The sequence below is a fragment of the Teleopsis dalmanni genome, chromosome 1 (assembly GCF_002237135.1).
Source record: "Teleopsis dalmanni isolate 2A chromosome 1, ASM223713v2, whole genome shotgun sequence".
Classification (NCBI taxonomy): domain Eukaryota; kingdom Metazoa; phylum Arthropoda; class Insecta; order Diptera; family Diopsidae; genus Teleopsis; species Teleopsis dalmanni.
In genome coordinates, this window is record NC_051846.1 from 62,095,670 (window position 1) to 62,114,654 (window position 18,985).

At 28.5% G+C, this 18,985-nt stretch overlaps 1 protein-coding gene across 1 annotated transcript; it reads left to right on the top strand.

Annotated features, from left to right (window-relative positions):
- The first annotated feature begins 251 nt into the window (after window positions 1-251).
- Window positions 252-16,629, top strand: LOC119668088 (ecdysone-induced protein 75B, isoforms C/D). The gene is made up of 3 exons (XM_038077481.1): window positions 252-412; window positions 6,637-6,875; window positions 13,740-16,629. Exons 1-3 carry the CDS (start codon window positions 349-351, stop codon window positions 16,281-16,283), a joined length of 2,847 nt encoding a protein of 948 aa, XP_037933409.1. The 5' UTR covers window positions 252-348; the 3' UTR covers window positions 16,284-16,629.
- Window positions 16,630-18,985: the final 2,356 nt, after the last annotated feature.

Sequence of the window (18,985 nt, forward strand, 5' to 3'; positions counted from 1 at the left end):
AAAAGTTCCTTTAACAATAAGTAACAATAAGAAAATTGTTTTTAAGGAAAGTTAATTTAATAAATAAACAAAATTAAGAATTACATATAGTACCTGTTGAAAAAGAAAAAAAAAAACTATCAGCTGAGAAAAAATTTTAAACTAAAAATGATTTGAAATTAGTGAAAAAAATATATAAATTTATTATTAATAAATTTCTTATTCATTGTCTGAATTTAAAATATCTACAGTGTTTAAGTTTGTGCCAAAGATTAAAGATAAGCGCACTTAACATAAAATAATTAAAACTACAATAAAAAAAAATATTTTTATGTTTTTGTTATATGTAAATAAAAATCATATACAAAAATGGCAGAGGAATTACCTATATTAAAAGGCATACTTAAGGGAAACGTTAATTATCACAATGCACGTAAGTGTCTGTTCACATATAAATAAATAAGGTTCACTAAAAGAATTTTTATTTTTAATTTAATTATAATACACTAAGAAAAAATAATTATAGTAGCGCAAAAATCAAATTCAATAAAATTAAATTATTTAAATTTTAGATAATAATAAATATAAATGCAATCAAATCCGTCATATGTTGCAAATAATTAATTATAAAATTATAAAATATAGAACTCGATGTTTCATTTTTTAAGAAATTTAAATTGAATGTAGTTTATATAGAAAACGTAACAAAATTAATTATTTAGAGATGAATATAAGAATATATAGAATGACATGGAAAAATTTTTGTGCAAATTAATATAAATTAATTTATTAATTTTTTTTTATTTTTAAAATTTATTATTCAAAATAATTATAAATTTGTAGTTTCAAGTAAAGTTTATTGAAAATTTTTTTTTATTATTATGAATAATTAAAGAAACTAATTATAAAAGAACAAAAATCAGATTATTATTTAATTAATATATAATATATATAAAACAATTCCTTACTTTTTAAATTTATTTATTGTCATCGTTATTATTTTTATAATCAGTATTTAGTCAATTATTAAATTTTTACGTTTTAATATTTGGAAATGCTGCTCTACTTCTATGAGAAATAACGTTACTCATACGACCCGTTAATCATTTATAGGTCAAATCAAATTCCCTTTTCATATAAATATATGATATGATTAAAAATTTATAGAGTAAAATAAAAAATATAATAAGTATATTTTTTTATAAAATATTAAAAAACTATAAAATTTCATTAAAAAAAATTATGGATTTACGCTTAGAGCAATATTTCCAACATATAAATTAAATAAATAACTCAAAACATTTAATAAATTGTCTATGCATATTAATTTGCTACAAAACAAATTTTAAATATATATATAAAATAAATAATATCCAGCAAAATGATTGAAGAGTAAAAGTTTAATCATAAAATAAAAAATAAATTAAATACAAAATACAATTTTTCATGCACATAAAAGAAGACCTAAAATAAATAATTAATAGAATGTTTTTAAAATAATTAACTACCTATATTAATAATTAAGTTTTAGGGACAAAATGACAGTTTTCTTCGATTATTGATTATGTTTATGACTAAAAATTTTATTTCAACTCGAAATGGGTTTAATTAAACATTAATTAAATTATTTGCAGTTAATTTAAATAAATATTTGCAACTAAATTTTTTTGAATTGGGCAATTAAATTTTTTACAATTGTTAAATTCCCGGAGTTATGCATTTATCGTCACGAAATTAATTGCCCTAATTTACACACATTCATATCATTACATACAACTTACTTTTTTCAGGCGAAAATGTCTTCATTCACTCTCCAAACTTCACTCTTGAAATGAGCACAAATTTCACATGCACCAATAAATTCTTTTTCATTCTTTTTTTTTTTACTACTAATTTTTTTTTTCACCAACAACAAATAAACTACTTTTATTTCTGCATACGTTTGGGAGTTAGACATACGTATGTGCACGCTAAATGTATGAATGCTGTCTGTCTGCCTATCTGTCCAACTTTCAATTGTCCATCATAAAAATTAAAAAAATATAAAAATACTTTCAAATTATTTATTATTTCACGTTAGATGCAAAACGCAAATATTTCTACACATAGAAAAAATCAGCCTCAATACTAATGATCATTAACAAAACACAAAAAAAAAACAAAACAAGATACAGAGGATCATACCAATAATAAATAATAAAACACTACTAACTAGTATAACTCTAACAACAACAATACCAAAAACAAAAAAAGAAAAAGAACAACAACAAAACAGAACAAAAATGATAACTCTAACAAACATCATTAGCTTAAAGACATACTTTTTTCACTTATATATTAATTTCTACACTCTTTTCCATAATTTCTTTTATTTCTTACCATTTATAAAGCATTTAAAATAAGTTTTTTTTTTATTTTGCCTATAATCTTTGCAAAGTTTTTGTTTACCTTTTTTGTGTTGTTGCTATCGTTGGTGTTGTTGTTGTTGTTACTATGCAACAGCAAGAGCAACAGCAGCCGCAAAAGCAAATAAAAGCAGCAACAGCAGCAGCATTATTACTTGTGCTGTGCGCCGCCATTGATCGCGACCTCATTTTACGCTACTGTCTGCATTGAAGTGTATGAATAATTTTGTATGTGACTGTGTATGTGTGTGTTTGTAGTATAATTTCATATCACACATGCATGCGCTGAGTTATTGAAAAACGTTTAAACTTGAAATGAAATTTGCGCTTTTTTTTCTTTGTCTTTTTGTTGCATTAGAAAGAAATATATGACTTTTTAATTTTTTTCTTTAATATTTATTATCATCATATTTTGTTTTATTTTATATTGTGATATTGTGACGCCACTGTGACTGACTACATGAGTATGCTTAGCTTGCCAATTGCTAAGTGGCTAGCGAACTTTACAATAATAATAAAAACATATGTTGTCGTCTAGCAATGAGAGACGGCAACTTCTGCTAATATTGCTATTGTAGTTACTGTTGTTATTGTTGTTGGCATTTACTATTTGTTGTCGTTGACCAACTTTCTTAGCTCGACTGGAAAGTATGAAGGCAGCGAGCTGTCATACAAATACTTATGTGGTGCTGTTTTGTTGTCAATTTAACGACGGCTTCAACCATTTGTTGCGTTGCGTTTTTTTGTTTTTGTTTTATGCTTTGTGTTTGTTGCGCGCTCTAATTTCTGTTTATATTTGCAGTAGTTATTGCTATTATATTTTTTTTTCATTTCATTTTGTTTAATTTTATTTCTTTTTATTTACTTACTTATTGTTGTTGTTTTAATTTGTTTAGTAAATTTTTGTGAAAAATTTTCATTTTCATTTGACCTCAATTTCGCTGGTGTTTCTGTGTCAAGACAAGATTTCTTCTGCTATTTTTGCCGCTCCTCTATGAGTTTAATACATAGTGCTGATGTTGTTGTTGTTGGTATGTTTGTTGTTTTTGTTGTGTTTTGTGCCAAGAGTGGGTCAATGTGTTCCTCTCACTTTGGTGAGATGCTTTTACGCTTGCGCACACGTCTTATGTGTTTCACTTTTGTTACAAATTTAGTTTTTTTTTTTGTTGTTGTTGTGTTTTTTGTGTTTTATGTTTAGTTTAGTTTGGTTTGGTTCAGTAAGGTTCGCAATATGTTCGCTTTTCTTGTTGTTGTTGTTGGTGTTATTGTGGAAAAAGTGGGCTATCGCGCACCACATTGGCTGGCATATTAGAGTCGCAGAGAAAAAGTTTGTAATACTTTTTAGTTGGGTTTATTGATGGTAAAAATTGTATTAGAGAAATTGAAAGAAATTTTGTATTTTAGAAATTTTTTTCTATTATTGCTATTAAGAAATACGTATTTTAATTAATTTGATTTAAATGTTTCAAAATTAAAAAAAACAGAAAATTTGTTAAAAAAATTAAATATGTATTATCGTAAGATAGTATGAGAAGGAGTAATAGGATAAATAGTAGTTATTATATTTTGTAATGTAATCTTTTAAAATTTAGTTTTAAAATACACACAATTAATAATTCCAATTTTTATTCATATAATGATTTTCAATCCTATAAAATCATTATTTTAAAAATGTAAAATAATTTTAAAAATAATGGTGCTTAATCATTTGGCTATTCAAATAAACTGTTCTTATACTTATTGTTATGTATTAATTAAAACATATAAATATAAATGTGAAATATATATTATGAAAGCACTAAAATGTGGTGAAACAAAAACCCTGTAGTCCTTTTTTTATAAGATTTCTGTAAGCCTAGATTGTCTAAAAATGTAATGTATAAGAATATGGTGGAACGAAAACGCCATAGTCCTTTTCTTAGAACCTAAAGTCATTTTCTTAACCCACTGAAGTAACTGTCTGAAATCAACAAAAACTGAATTTTTGTAATTAACATCAACAAAAATGTCGTTAATGTTAAAAAATCCTTTAGGACTCTGAGTTTCCAACATTTTAAATTCTTATTTTAAAAAATATTCCATATAAGCAACAAAAAAGTATATAAAATAGGCATTTCAAAAATATTTCTAACAATTTTATGCTCCACTTCTTTGAAAGTAAAAGAAATATGAAAAAAAGAAATTCGTAATTGCCAAATTTCAAAATAAATTTATTAACTGAATTTAAGTGCCACTCGCTAAGCCACAGCTACTAACTCTACTCACCTCAACGCTGTCAAAACAGAGAAGCAAAAAAAAATGTTTCGCTGTCAAACGTACATAAAAAGCATCATTTAAGCCACACTTCAACATTAAACTTTCTTTAAAAAACAAAAAAAATTCATACGCCTTTTTTTTGTATTTGCTTGCAACGAAAAATAAATGAAAGTGAGCAAACATATGCTGCGAGCGTTAATGTTTATAGGTCATGACCTCTTCTTCTATAGTGCTCCTCTTTTTGCTATAACTTTTACTACTTGAAAAAATACAGAAAACAAAAAAAAAAAATAAAAACAAACACTTTTTGATTTTATGATACTTCAAAATCAGGCCAATAATTTTGTTTTTAATAGTTTTTAACAAAATTATGAATTTTTGTTGTTTTTTGTGCTATTAATAATAATAATAATAATGTAATATACAACAAAAAATATGTCAACAAGCCACACTGTCAAATAGTTTTATAATTTTAATTTTAATTTAACAAAATGAAATAAAATAAGTTCAAACGCTGCTACGTCATAAAAGTTGGGCTAAGCTGTTTTTTTTTTCGTTTTTGCCCACTTCATAATGCGAGTATTTGACAAGCCCAAAAAGCCTTTATCATATTCAAGCAGCAGCAACAACAACAACATACACAGCCAGACAGACTATACAGCAGCAGACAAAGCGCTACATAAAAAACGTGACTTTAACAATAAAACGTGATTTGTGATTTGTGGATTTGTGCTTAATGTGAAAGTTCACCCACATAAAATCTTTATTTTGATCAAAAATTTTTTAAATTAATTTTTTTTGTTGTAAATTTATATGTATTTTATGCTTGAAATTGTAACAAAAATATAAAGTTAAAATTAACAAAGATAACAACAACACAATAGTAGCACCAGAGAAAGTATTATAAAGCGAGCAGGCGGCAGTAGAGCTCGTATTTTTACGATATTATACTCGCATTAGACCTAAATTGTTTCTATATTTTTTTTAATATTAAATTTAAATTTATTTTAATAACAACAATTTTATGTTTACAACAAACATAAAAAAATTAAATGAGAATTTAAAATGAACTTAAAGCGGTAATAACTAAAAAATAAAACAACAATGATAACAACGCTACGACTTCAGTAGCCGCCGCAACGACAGCTGAGCAACAAAAAGGCAATGACCTACTTAAAAGGGCTGTGTAACGCAGCAAATTTTATAGCACAACATAAACATAATATTTTATACTGCTAATATTTGTACGGGTTGTATAAATATACGTATGTGTATGTGTGTACGTCACTTTGTTTATTAAATTTTCTTTGTTTATTTTGTGTGTAACAGTTTTTATGTAGACATTTTTGTTTTTTTTTTCTTTTTTGTAAGTTACTGTCGCCGCTTATTGTTATCCTACACGACTTCCTGTGTCATACACACACACATGTAGGCATGTATCTACATTATTTTCGAGACAAATCAACCGCATGCAAACACATACAAACAAATAAAAGAGACAAAGGCTTATGCTTAAGCAATGCTGTTTGTGGGTACACACACTGACACTAAGCAGCAAAAGTGGTTAATAAAAAATGATAAAAAAAAAATATTTGCTTAAATTTATTGCCGCAGTTCATTTTCAGCTTGACTGAGCGGTAATTGTATAAAAATAACTAAGGACTAAACAAATTAAAATGTCCTTCCGCTGTAGTTATATATTTGTAGAGGATTTTTTTTCTGGTAGATATATTTTTTTTGTTTTTTTTTTTAAATATAAAAACTCTTAAAGCTTTTATTAAACTTCACAGACAAAAAAGGGTTAACAGCTGTTACAAGCGAGTATTTATTTTTTTACATTACTAGTTAATAAGAGTAACTAGTGGCAGCTGTATTTTTCTTATTTACATATGAAAATTTTTGTGTATTTATGCATATTTTTATGAATATTTTTTATAAATTATTTCATTTCTTACTTAATCAATTTTACTTAATTACCTTTTTTTTTAATTTACAGCTGTGCGATTTGGACGCGTGCCGAAACGTGAAAAAGCGCGTATTTTGGCTGCTATGCAACAAAGTACACAAAATCGTGGCCAACAACGTGCTTTAGCAACTGAACTAGACGATCAGCCACGCCTACTGGCAGCTGTATTGCGTGCACATTTGGAAACATGCGAGTTTACAAAAGAAAAAGTCGCTGCTATGCGTCAAAGAGCGCGTGAATGTCCTTCATACTCAATGCCAACTTTATTGGTAAGTTTTTTTTTTTGTAAACTCAAATTAAATAAAACATAAATTTTATTTAACTCACTATTTAGCGCAAATAGCGAGTAGTTGTCAATTTGGTTGGTCACTATAGTTTAGCATTTAGTTAATTTTTTTTTTATATTAGATACATTTCCTGCCTTTATCTTTGTGTATTAAACATAATAATTATGTGCTTAAATAAACTTAAATTTCACACTTTAAATGATGACACTAAACAACAATGTTTTTGAAGTTAATTTTTTTAATTTTTTCTATTTTGGTGTGAATGTCAAAATATGCTTAGTCAAGGGCCTCAAGTTCATGTATTTGCCGCTCACAAAAAAAAAATAATTATAATAAAAGCTACAGTAAACTTCAGCTAAGGTTAAATAAAGAGTTTAACATTGTAGTTGATTTTATTTTTTGTATATAAATATATACATGTAAGTAAATATACATACTTATGTAGTTGTGTAGGTCGCGCTCGTATACAATGTTTATAAACAATAAAATGCACGCCTTCTCTCATGCGTATCATTTTATGTTTAACCTCAACATTGAATGACAGACAGACATGAAAACGTAAAATAGATTTTGGCGCGCATTTTTTTTGTTCTTTTTACTTCAATAAAAAAAAATAAGCTTCGTACGAACTGTCAAAATGCCATAGCCACACTCTTTCGCGCACACAGCAGCGAGAGATCAACAAACAGCGAGTGGCCGTAATTAATATTTTAATTTCCGGTTTATGCGAAATGTACAGTACAAAAATTAGAACTTTGCGTAGTTACATGTCATTATTTTTTATATAGCTTAACGCTTAAGCTATTGCAATTAACTCAAATTAACTAAAGAAACTGAATCAATTCCAAGATTTTCAAAATCAATTGAAAAAAATTTTTTTTGCATGTCATTAAGTAATAAATATAAAATTTTATTGCTACCACAAGGTGAACTACTTATAATAACCAGTGATTGAGTTACTGCAAAATAAAACCAATTTTAGACCACTTTTAGACCAAACAGTAAATGGTAATTAAAATTGCCAATTGCCGACTCGTTACTTATTCTAACTTGTTAAAGTTCAGCATAATTGAAAGCAGGAAGTTTTTATAAACAATATTTGTTTTTATTTATTTATATGCAGTGTTGTATTTTATGCTCTTCATTATGCCAATGAAATTTTCTCATGCTCACATTTAAAGCGGAAAACCTTGTTGTCATTCTTGAGGTTATGAGACCAATTTGAAACGTTTATAATCGATAGTTAAATTTATTAAATTTTTTTGCCAAAGGTTTTTTCTTATGAAAATATAACTACACAAAATGCAATAATATTGTTATTTATGACTAAAAAAAAAGAAAAAAACTTAGTAATATTTTTATTGTAAAATAGTTTCTAGGAAATTGTGTATATTTCGTTGAGAAAATTTAACCTTTCATTTGAAAGTTAGTAAAATCGGAAAATAGAAATTAATTTGCAGTGTAATTAAAGAAAGAGGAAAAGAAATGTTTATTTGTAATTAAAATGTTTATATTTATTGAGTAATTAATGTATTTATTTACATTAATGGCTTATTATAAATTTATGATAAACAATACAATGCGGAAATATATTTTGCAAAAGCTGCTAAGACTGCATAATTTAAAATATGCTCAATAATACATAATTTAATCCAAACAACAAAACAATTTAAAATATTTTATATTGTAAAATGTATATTTTATAAAATCACTAAGTTATTGTTAAAATAAAAATACATTAAATCAAATAGGAGTAATCAACTAAAGAAAGCTGTTAGCCCAAACTCAACACGAGTTGAAAATGGTGATAAAAAAGGAAAGAAAATAAAGTATTTTAGGTTAGGTTAGGTAATATAGGATTCCTTAAGGACCCACTTAAGTTTATTGGCAAAGCGAAAAATAAACTTTAAAGGAAAGTCCTCAAATTGTGCGAAATTCTTAAAAAATGGAGGAAAATGCACATCTTGTAATCTCTTATATATTATTAGCTATAGCGCACGTTATTTCATTTCACATTGAAAATAAAAAGTGTAAATACTTAGCACCATACATGTGCCTTGAGATAGTGTTTAAAAAAAAACACATTTTCTATTTTAATTTCGGTACACATTTTGTTTTTAAGTTTTTGCTCTTCATATTCTAACGCCAATAGCAATATTTATAATAAATAACAAAAGAATTCATTGTTGCAAAAATGAAAAATACTTTTGACTCATGCTGTCATAATTTAGACGCCATCGTTTACCTGCTGCTACTTTAGCTGTCAAAATAATGAGTATTTCGTTATACATATATAACTTAATAGAGTCATTTTTAAAAATAATTAGAAATTCACCACGCACATTTAGTTTTTTTTTTTGCTAGCTAAGAAGCTATCCACTGATAACAATACAAAGCTGACACTGTTAGAAATAATGCTGAAAACTATATTACTTATGTTGTGTTAGAAAAAAAAAAAGTATAACCGTTCTTAGACAAGCTACTTCAAGGTCAAATGTAGCGTCATTCTTTCCTTTAAAATTAGCAAATGTTTTTTTTCTATAACAATTGTATAAAATTTCAAACAGTGTGGTGAATTTTATACATAGTATGTTGTATTTTATTTATAAATTTGTTTTTGTGTTTAGTCATTTTAATAAATATTTACTTTTCCCTACATAGTAATTATCAGCACATTTGTGTAAATAATTTAAACAAAAATAGAAAAAAAAATAGGAACAACAACAATAACTACAAAAATTATAAGTAATTAAAATTTTTATTTTTTTTTCTTCAAAAACAAATGTCAAAGTCAAGTACAAGTACAGCCAACAACAACTACAATCAATTTAATTTTAAATTCTTGCTAAGTATGGTGCTAATACTTTTGGTTTTTTATTATCATTTTTTTTCAAATTTATTTTTTTTTTGGCAATTCTGTGGTATCGAATGTCAAGGTTATTATATTTTATTTTATTTGTTAAATCGGCTGAGAATTTCGTTTTTCTTTTTCGTTTCAAATTGTTTTTTTTTTTTGAAAAATACAAACTATAAAAGGAATTTAAAAATTCTTATTTGTTAAAATTTTTTTTTATAATATAAGTGTAGGGTTAAAATAGCATTACACACAACTAAAAGAGTAACACAATTTAAATTATAACAATAAAAATGTATATGCAAAAATTTACGTATGAAATAAATTTTGCACACATGTCTGTCGTCTATAACGTAGAATAAGAATAGCACACAAAGTATATTGTTATGACCTTGTAGCGAGTTATTTTTCAACCTTGAAAATGCAGCAGCAACAAAAAAAAAAGTTAATACTAATAATAAATTAAATAAATAAAAAAATAAAAGGAACACAACAAATAAATAATTGTATTTATAAATTAATGAGAACGAAGATCACATTAAAAATTTGATGCAATTAATTAACAAAAAAAATATTGAAATATTGGTTAATGAAGTACATTTACTTAGCAACACTGATCAATTTTTTACACCATACCAATATTACACAATCAATTTACCTACCACCTACGCACATGTTATTTGCATATTTCACCACATTCCCACCATACACACAAACTTAACTTTTGTTAACAATAACAAAATATTGTGCTTCAGGCCTTAATGCGTCGCAAAGAAGAATTTAATAAATTGATTATTGTTCTTGAATCTACACAAACGTCATAACAGCAAAAGTTGTATATCTTACACGTTGATACATACATTTAGTACATATATGTGTGTATAGAACAAAAAACAAACATACAGTCAGTCATAAAACATACCAACATCGCGCGACCTTGTGAAATACGAGGAAATAATCATTGGGATTTTTTTTTTCTAATTCTAAATTTTCGCTGTTTATAGTAGACATTTTATTTACGTTGTTGCTTTCACAACAATTATTATAATTTTTTTTCTGCTGTTGTTTGTATGCTTGTATGCATACGTGTGCATTTAACAGTAGTACTTGCGCTTTGTTCAAAGTGCTACACATTCATTCTGCATATATAATTAATATACATATAAGGTGATTATTACTAAGTGACGCTATCTTTTAAACTAATAAAGGAAATTCTTTTTTGTTAGTGAGGTTTATTTTGGGTTTTTTAACGGAAAAACATTAATGAGTTAGACTTAAAAGCTATAAACTATACAATTTTATTCATATAATATTATTGTAATAATATAAATATTACATGGAATTTTATTATATACCCAAAAATTGAAAAAAAATCTTTTTATCATTAAATGGAATTATTGATAAGATAATGTCTTTAACTGATTGCCAATGTCAAGAATTTTTTTATATAAAAAAAGTTAATAAAAAATAAAACCGATTTGCAATTTATACCAACATACATACATATGCATACTAATATATTTTGCGCAATTTCAATTAGTTGAATTTATGAAGAAATTTGATTTTATCATTAGAAAAATGTGTTAGTAATAAATAGCAATAATAGCAATAATAATAATAACAATAATATTTTGAAGGTCACTACCACCAAACAAAAACCTGCGAATTATTGTTGTCGCATTTCACTACATGCATGCACACATGCATAGTGATGCCGTCTCTTGTGCTACTGCTGACATTGTGAAATTGAAGAATGGACATGCCAAAACTATTTCCGCTTATGTCGATCAATGTATTTTTTTGGTTATTTTTGTTATTGTATATGTTCTGTGCCCCCTTAACAACTAAACTTGTCATAAAATTTTTAAATCAGCATTAAAAGCTGTTGAAAAAAAACATAACAAGAAGAAGAAGCAGAAGAAGAACATCAACACCATCACTGTTGACAATAACAACAAAACAGCAAAAAGAAGCATGCATACCGGTTAAGCACAGCAAAGACGACGAATAGTTAGTAGTGTAGCCGGCTAGCTTCGTGTTTTTGTACTTGACAGTGGCAATACATAAGTCGTTATAATATACAAAAAAAAAAAAAAGAAAAGAAAACAACAACAAATGAACACACAAAAAGAACGAACTCAGCAACAACAAAACTAATGCTAATAATAAAATACAACTTTTTTTGATTATACAAAAATTTTCAAGGTTAATGTTCGCTACTTATTGCTTACATATAGACACAATTAATACGTACCGACATACCTAAATACATACAATATATAAAACGAACGACAAAACTTAGAACAAAACTAATATTCTATTTTTTTAATTAAATTGAATGCATAGGAGAGCTGCTGTGTGTTTTGTTTTTGTTGTTTACTATAAAAATTAAATAGAGAATTTAATATTAAATAGCGCATGTACACACACAAACACACTGGCACATACGTGAATTTCTACATTTGAAACCGTAATTATAAAAACGAAATTGGTGGGCACGTTCGTTTTGAAATGCGCGTGTGTGTAATTTAAAACCCGGAAAAAGCAGCTCAAATATATTTTAAAAAATCTTACTTGACAACAACAACAGCGCAATATATTAGTTTGCAAAAAAAAAAATAAATAACTGACGTGAATATTTTAAAATAAATTTCAAAGTGCTAAGTTCAGTACTATTAGATCATAAGAAACAAACAAATAAAAAAAAATTAAAAACAGCGAAAAAATATTACGTATGTTTATATTAATGAAATAATTGTTTACAAATTGACGTCATAATGACTTTCACATTACAACTTAGCAATAATACAACAGTACGTATGAGTGTTAATTCTTCATTTCTGTTTTCTAGCCTAAATGCGCAAAATAACAAAACTAATATTATATATAATATGCGGTTTCCTTTATATGTTTAAGTATGCATATGTAATCCGTATTATTTTGTGCCTGTAGTTGTGTCGGTACACATTGTCAACTACTACTGTCTGTCATACCACAAACATTCATCCATCCAGCATATCGCCTACTTGCCACGAAGCCTACTTGTACGAAGTGTAAATGCTATACACTCGTAAAAATACAGTTACCGACTGTGTAACGCCAACGTAGTTCATGCTTGCAAGCGCAAACGAACCTTGAACTCTAGTTCGTCGACCTTGACTATAATGTCAGACCACACACAGCACCACTTACCCTATCTCCGCACTTAGCCTAGCCTAGCACAAACGACAAGCACATGCAACCATTATAAGCAAGCAATATTTTCCACGTTGCCTGTCAGTTGCTGCTGCTGCTGCTGCTGCTGCTGCTGCTGTTTACTACCCTTCCCCTAGCTGCTGCTGCAAACTAACTGTTCATTTTGTGTGGCTGTCAGTGTGTGTGTGTGTACTGTAGTTTTTATCTCTTTCGTTGTAAGTTTTTCTGTATACACTGCTATTTTTTTTCATCATTATTATTACTGATATTTTGCGCTTTATTTTATTTATGTTTTTTTTTGCTTGAGAAAAACTGTTCATCTATTCCGTGTATTGAGTAAAAAGCTTTTCCGCATTCTAAAAGCGTCATTATCAGATTTTATCCATTAGTTCAGAGCCAGTTAGGAAAATACGTATGTATACATATATTTATGTTTATTAGTTTTATATTTTGTTATATTTTATATGCTTTTTGCGCTGTATGTAGTTATTGATTTGAATGTCAGCAATGGCAGAATGTAAAACAAAAAAAAAAATTATTTTCGTACTTTATTGTACTCAGTTGACCTTCGCGTGAACTTTAGCGTCTAAATTTTGTAAACACGCGTTACATTTCATTTTTACATTATTTACACTTTAATTTCCTGCTAGCATGCAAGGTTTTCCGTGTACAAATCTGTGACCTCAAATTAGTACAACTGTTGCTTTATTCTTTCATATACATACATATATATATTCTACAGACATACATTTACAACATAACTATAATAAAATTCCTTTTTTTTTGTTCTCTTTTAGGCTTGTCCGCTTAATCCTGCGCCAGAACTACAATCGGAGCAAGAATTCTCTCAACGTTTCGCACACGTCATACGTGGTGTTATTGACTTTGCCGGCATGATACCCGGCTTCCAATTGCTGACACAGGATGATAAATTCACACTGCTCAAGGCAGGTCTCTTCGATGCTTTGTTCGTGCGTCTCATCTGCATGTTTGATTCATCGATAAATAGCATTATCTGTCTCAATGGACAAGTGATGCGTCGCGATGCTATACAAAATGGTGCCAATGCACGTTTCTTAGTCGATTCCACATTTAATTTTGCAGAACGCATGAATTCCATGAATTTGTCTGATGCTGAAGTTGGCCTTTTCTGTGCCATTGTCTTGATAACACCAGATCGTCCTGGTCTACGTAATATTGAACTCATCGAGAAGATGTATAGCAGGCTGAAAGGTTGCCTACAAACAATCATTAATCAGAATCGCCCAGATCAACCAGATTTCTTGGCCAAACTGTTGGCAACAATGCCAGATTTGCGCACATTAAGCACTTTGCACACCGAGAAATTAGTGGTGTTCCGCACCGAACATAAGGAATTGTTACGCCAGCAAATGTGGACTATGGATGATGATCAACCACCAACTTCGAAAAGTCCAGGCTCAAGTTGGGATGATGGTCGTATGGATGTTGAAGCAAAAAGTCCATTAGGTTCCGTTTCTAGCACTGAGTCTGGTGACTTAGATTATACTACTTCATCGACTACTCCAACAGCACATCATCATCATCATCAGCCTTCCTCGTTGGCTTCATCTGCTCCTTTGTTAGCAGCTACACTCTCTGGTACATGTCCGCTGCGTAATCGCGCCAACTCAGGTTCCTCTGGTGATTCTGGTGCAGATTTAGATATTGTTGGCTCTCATGCACACCTAACACAGAATGGTTTGACAATCACACCTATAGTAAGATCGCATTCCCACCAACAGTTGCATCATCATTTAACTAACGGCACACCACACCGTTATCGTAAACTTGATTCCCCCACAGATTCAGGCATTGAATCAGGCAATGAGAAAAATGAATGTGGCAGTAAAGCTGTGAGTTCAGGTGGTAGTTCATCTTGCTCCAGTCCACGCTCAAGCGTAGATGATGCATTAGACTGCAGTGATACCAATGCAGCAAGCACCAGTCAAGTAACAGTATCCGTATCTCCAGTGCGTTCCCCACAACCACACAATTCAGTGGCACCCACCTCTACTTCGGCTGCATCTACAACAGCGAACTCGGCTAGTACGCTCAAACGTCAAATCGTTGAGGATATGCCAGTACTCAAGAGAGTACTACAAGCACCACCACTTTATGATACAAATTCCTTAATGGATGAGGCATATAAGCCACATAAGAAATTCCGCGCTTTGCGCCATCGTGAATATGAAACAGCTGAAGCTGATGCTAGCTCCACATCAAACAATAATAACAGCAGCAGCAATATTGCTACCACAACGATAAATGCACCTGCTGGCAGCCCAGTGCAAAGCTCACAAGCCGCATCCACCAGTCCGTCACCAGTCGCTTCAAATACCGCAGCCATAGTTGTGGCACAGGCAACAGCATCACCAAATGCCGCTTCTACATCACCTCATCCACCTACTGCTTATGCTGCGCATCAGCAACCGCATCACCAAAGCCAATTGCACATGCATTTGACACGTCCAACACCCACCAATAATAACAGCAATCAACACCAACAGTCCTCCTCTTCGCTATCTAGCACTCATTCCGTGCTAGCAAAATCGCTGATGGCCGAACCACGTATGACACCCGAACAAATGAAACGTTCCGATATCATTCAAAATTACATTATGCGCGATCCAATGCCTACTTCTTCGACCACAAATGGTTTACTCGTTTGTACACCCAACGGTCCGGGTAGTCGCAGTCCAGCACCATCGCAGCATATGTCTATGCCACATGCACATCATATATATGGTGTATCCAGTGGTTCACCCGCATCAAGCAGCTCCAATGGCTCAAATTGTGCATCACCTTCAACCACCACTGTAACATTAGCTTCACCACCACCACCTAATGCTGGTGCTGGTGCAGCGGTAGGACGTTGGCCTGGCCATTCTGTTATAACAACGACGAGCATCAATCAACGCCAACAATCGGTGTCACCCAGTAGCAATGGCTCATCATCATCTTCTTCCTCATCGTCGTCGAGCGGCTGTCAGTATTTCCAATCACCACACTCCACCTCAGCCTCTGTCTCGCCACCACGTCCCTCACCAAGTGCTATGCACTCTCCACCACGTCTACTTGAGTTACAAGTAGATATTGCTGATTCACAACAACCGCTGAATTTGTCCAAGAAATCACCAACTCCACCGCCCAGTAAGTTACAGGCTTTAGTAGCAGCCGCTACAGCAGTGCAACGCTATCCAACAGTATCAGCAGATGTGACCGTAACAGCAACAAATGCGCCACCTACAGCGCAGTCCGCTACAGCACCAGCGAGCAGCACGTTGCAGGTGCAAGTACATAAGGTGAAAATGGAGGCGTAAGTGAAATGTTAAGCAAAGAATGTGACAAGCTTGAATTTTGAATTTTTCTTCTTCTTAATTTGAGTGTCAAAATTTTTTCATATAACAAGTAACTGAAATGAATGCAGCACAGCTGATGTTGACAATTGTCTAATAGAGTTGCCAAGCACAAACTCCGGCACTTACTAAAAATTTATTGTGGCAACACTGCGCATTTCAGTTTGACAATTTATGTAAAACAAATACAAAAACAAAAACTAGTGTTTTAAGCTAGGAGAAAGTATATAAAGCGCGAGACTGAAAATGAAAACTTTTTAATATTTAATTAAAAATAATTAAGAAATTGTATGAAAAAGAAAAAAATTTAACACATTTCAGTAAATGCATTAAAAATTGAGAGCAGCATTAAAATAAATAATTAATAATAATTGATTTAAAAGAAAAAATGATAGTGAGATGAAATAAAACACAATTTTGCTAATATAAAAATACAGAGGTGGGCAAATCAGAAATTATTTTAAAAATAATTTTGAATTTTTTTTTTTTTGCTATTCCATAACATAAAAATACTTTTGTTTAAATTAATATATAAAAGTATTTAAATTATTTTGATAAAAAGAAATAGCAAAAAATTATACAAACTAAAAATTGCATGCAATTTATTTATTTAAAAAAAATGACATTTAAAATTTTTAACTTGAAAGTGAGAAATTAATTATTTTTAAATTAAAGTATGAAATTAATTATTTCAGCTTACATTGAAAATATTGATTGTAGACAGAAAACAAAAACAAAGCAATATTAAAAAAATATGTAGAAGAAAAACAGATATGATATATTAAATATATGATATATATTATTTTTACAAAAAAAAAAATAAAATACATTTTCTCAATATATAAATTTGTATGACGTCACGCTATGGAAAACATTGCGAGCCAAATTAAAAAATTTGCTTACAAATTTTTTTTATGTGTGTACGCTACTGAAAAGTGTTGAATTTTATTAAATGTTTGTTTTTTATTTAATTATTTAATATTATTTTCTCTTAATTGTTAAGTTTGTGTAAATATTTCACCGCTTTACTGTTCGTCTAAGTAGAATATAAAATATTTTTAATTTAAGAGCAACAAAGCAACTACTTTTATTTTTGCATGTTTCGAAAACTGCTGTAAGTGCAAAGTAAGTTAATTAATTAATTAATTAATTTTTATTGAAATGAAATTACTGAAATTATATTTTATAATATTTATTTAAGTTTGTTTTTAATTGTAAGTGTAAAATTGTTTTTCTTTTCCAAATTGTTTACCTTTAAAGTTAAGTTAAAAGCGCGATCTCTAAGAGCAGATTTTTTTAAATAAAAATTAATACAAAAAGATTTAAATTATTTATAAAAAAATTTATTACAAAGTATAAAATTATTACAAAATTGTTATTATTTCTGTATTATTAATATAATGAAATTTTTTTACTTTGGCACAAAACTGAGTTGAAAAAAAACACATTAAACAAAAACAAAAAATAAATCACCAAATTTAAAAAAAAAAACAAATTATTTTTCGTAAAAATAATTTGCTGTTGTTTTCTAATTTTAAAGAAAAAATAAAAATTATTTATAAAATTTATTTTTTTAATTTATGTAAATAGTTGTTTATTTTAAAATAATTACTTTTAAGCTTGAAATGTTTTGTTTATTTTTACATTAACTTTAAATGTTTATAGTCTTTAAAAACTTTATTATAAATATTATTATTATTGTCATTAAATAAAATATAAAAAAAATTAATAAATATGTTTATTATTATAGACAAAAATTATATAAAAATTTGCAGAAAATTTAAGGAAAAATTTAAATTATGTATTGCTATTAATTATTATTAAAACTATGATTAATTATAATTATTATATTCTGTATCATTATTATTATTATTAAAATTATTATTATTATTAAATTTTCAAACTATTATTAAATAATTAATTAGTTATAAGCAACTACAACAAATTTAAAATACAAAAATTACACAAAAAAAAACAACAAAATCAAACAAACAAAAAACCCTGAAAAAATTTATCCTACCAATAAAAATTTTTGTTTAAAAATTTTATTTAAAAAAAAATTGTTTTTTTATTTTAAAATTATGTTTCTTCTGCTTTTTGTTTAGTTTATCTTTGCTGGAAGCTGTTATTTCGTTTCGTTTCATTTATGTGTTTCTTTCTCAGTTTGTTGTACTGCAGTTAAAGGGTTTTTAAAGCCCGTGTGAAACGTTTATTTTACTTCGTATTGGATTTTTGTTTAATTTGTACTTGTTTACTTAAGTTTTGCATTTTTTTTTATATCTGGATGTTTCTTCATTCTTACGCTGTGCAATATTATGATTTATTTTGAGTAGAAATGAAATATGTATCATACTTTTAAGAGATGCATTGGAAATGGTAACAGAAGTTGATTAAACTCATCGAATATTAAAAGGAAACTGTAAGGAAATTAAACTAAATATGGTGATTTATATATCAATGGCAAATTTTGTTATATCATATTTAAGGATTTACTGATAATAGTAATATAAGTTCTGAAATAGACCCATTATGTAAAAAGAAGCAGTAAATTATTATGAAAATATGGAGCAGTAAAAATTAAAATGAAAGTAATAGAAAGTGTTTTGAAACTTTCTATTTTGCGAGATAGAATGTTGATATAATAGTTGAAAGTTTATTAAGAATTC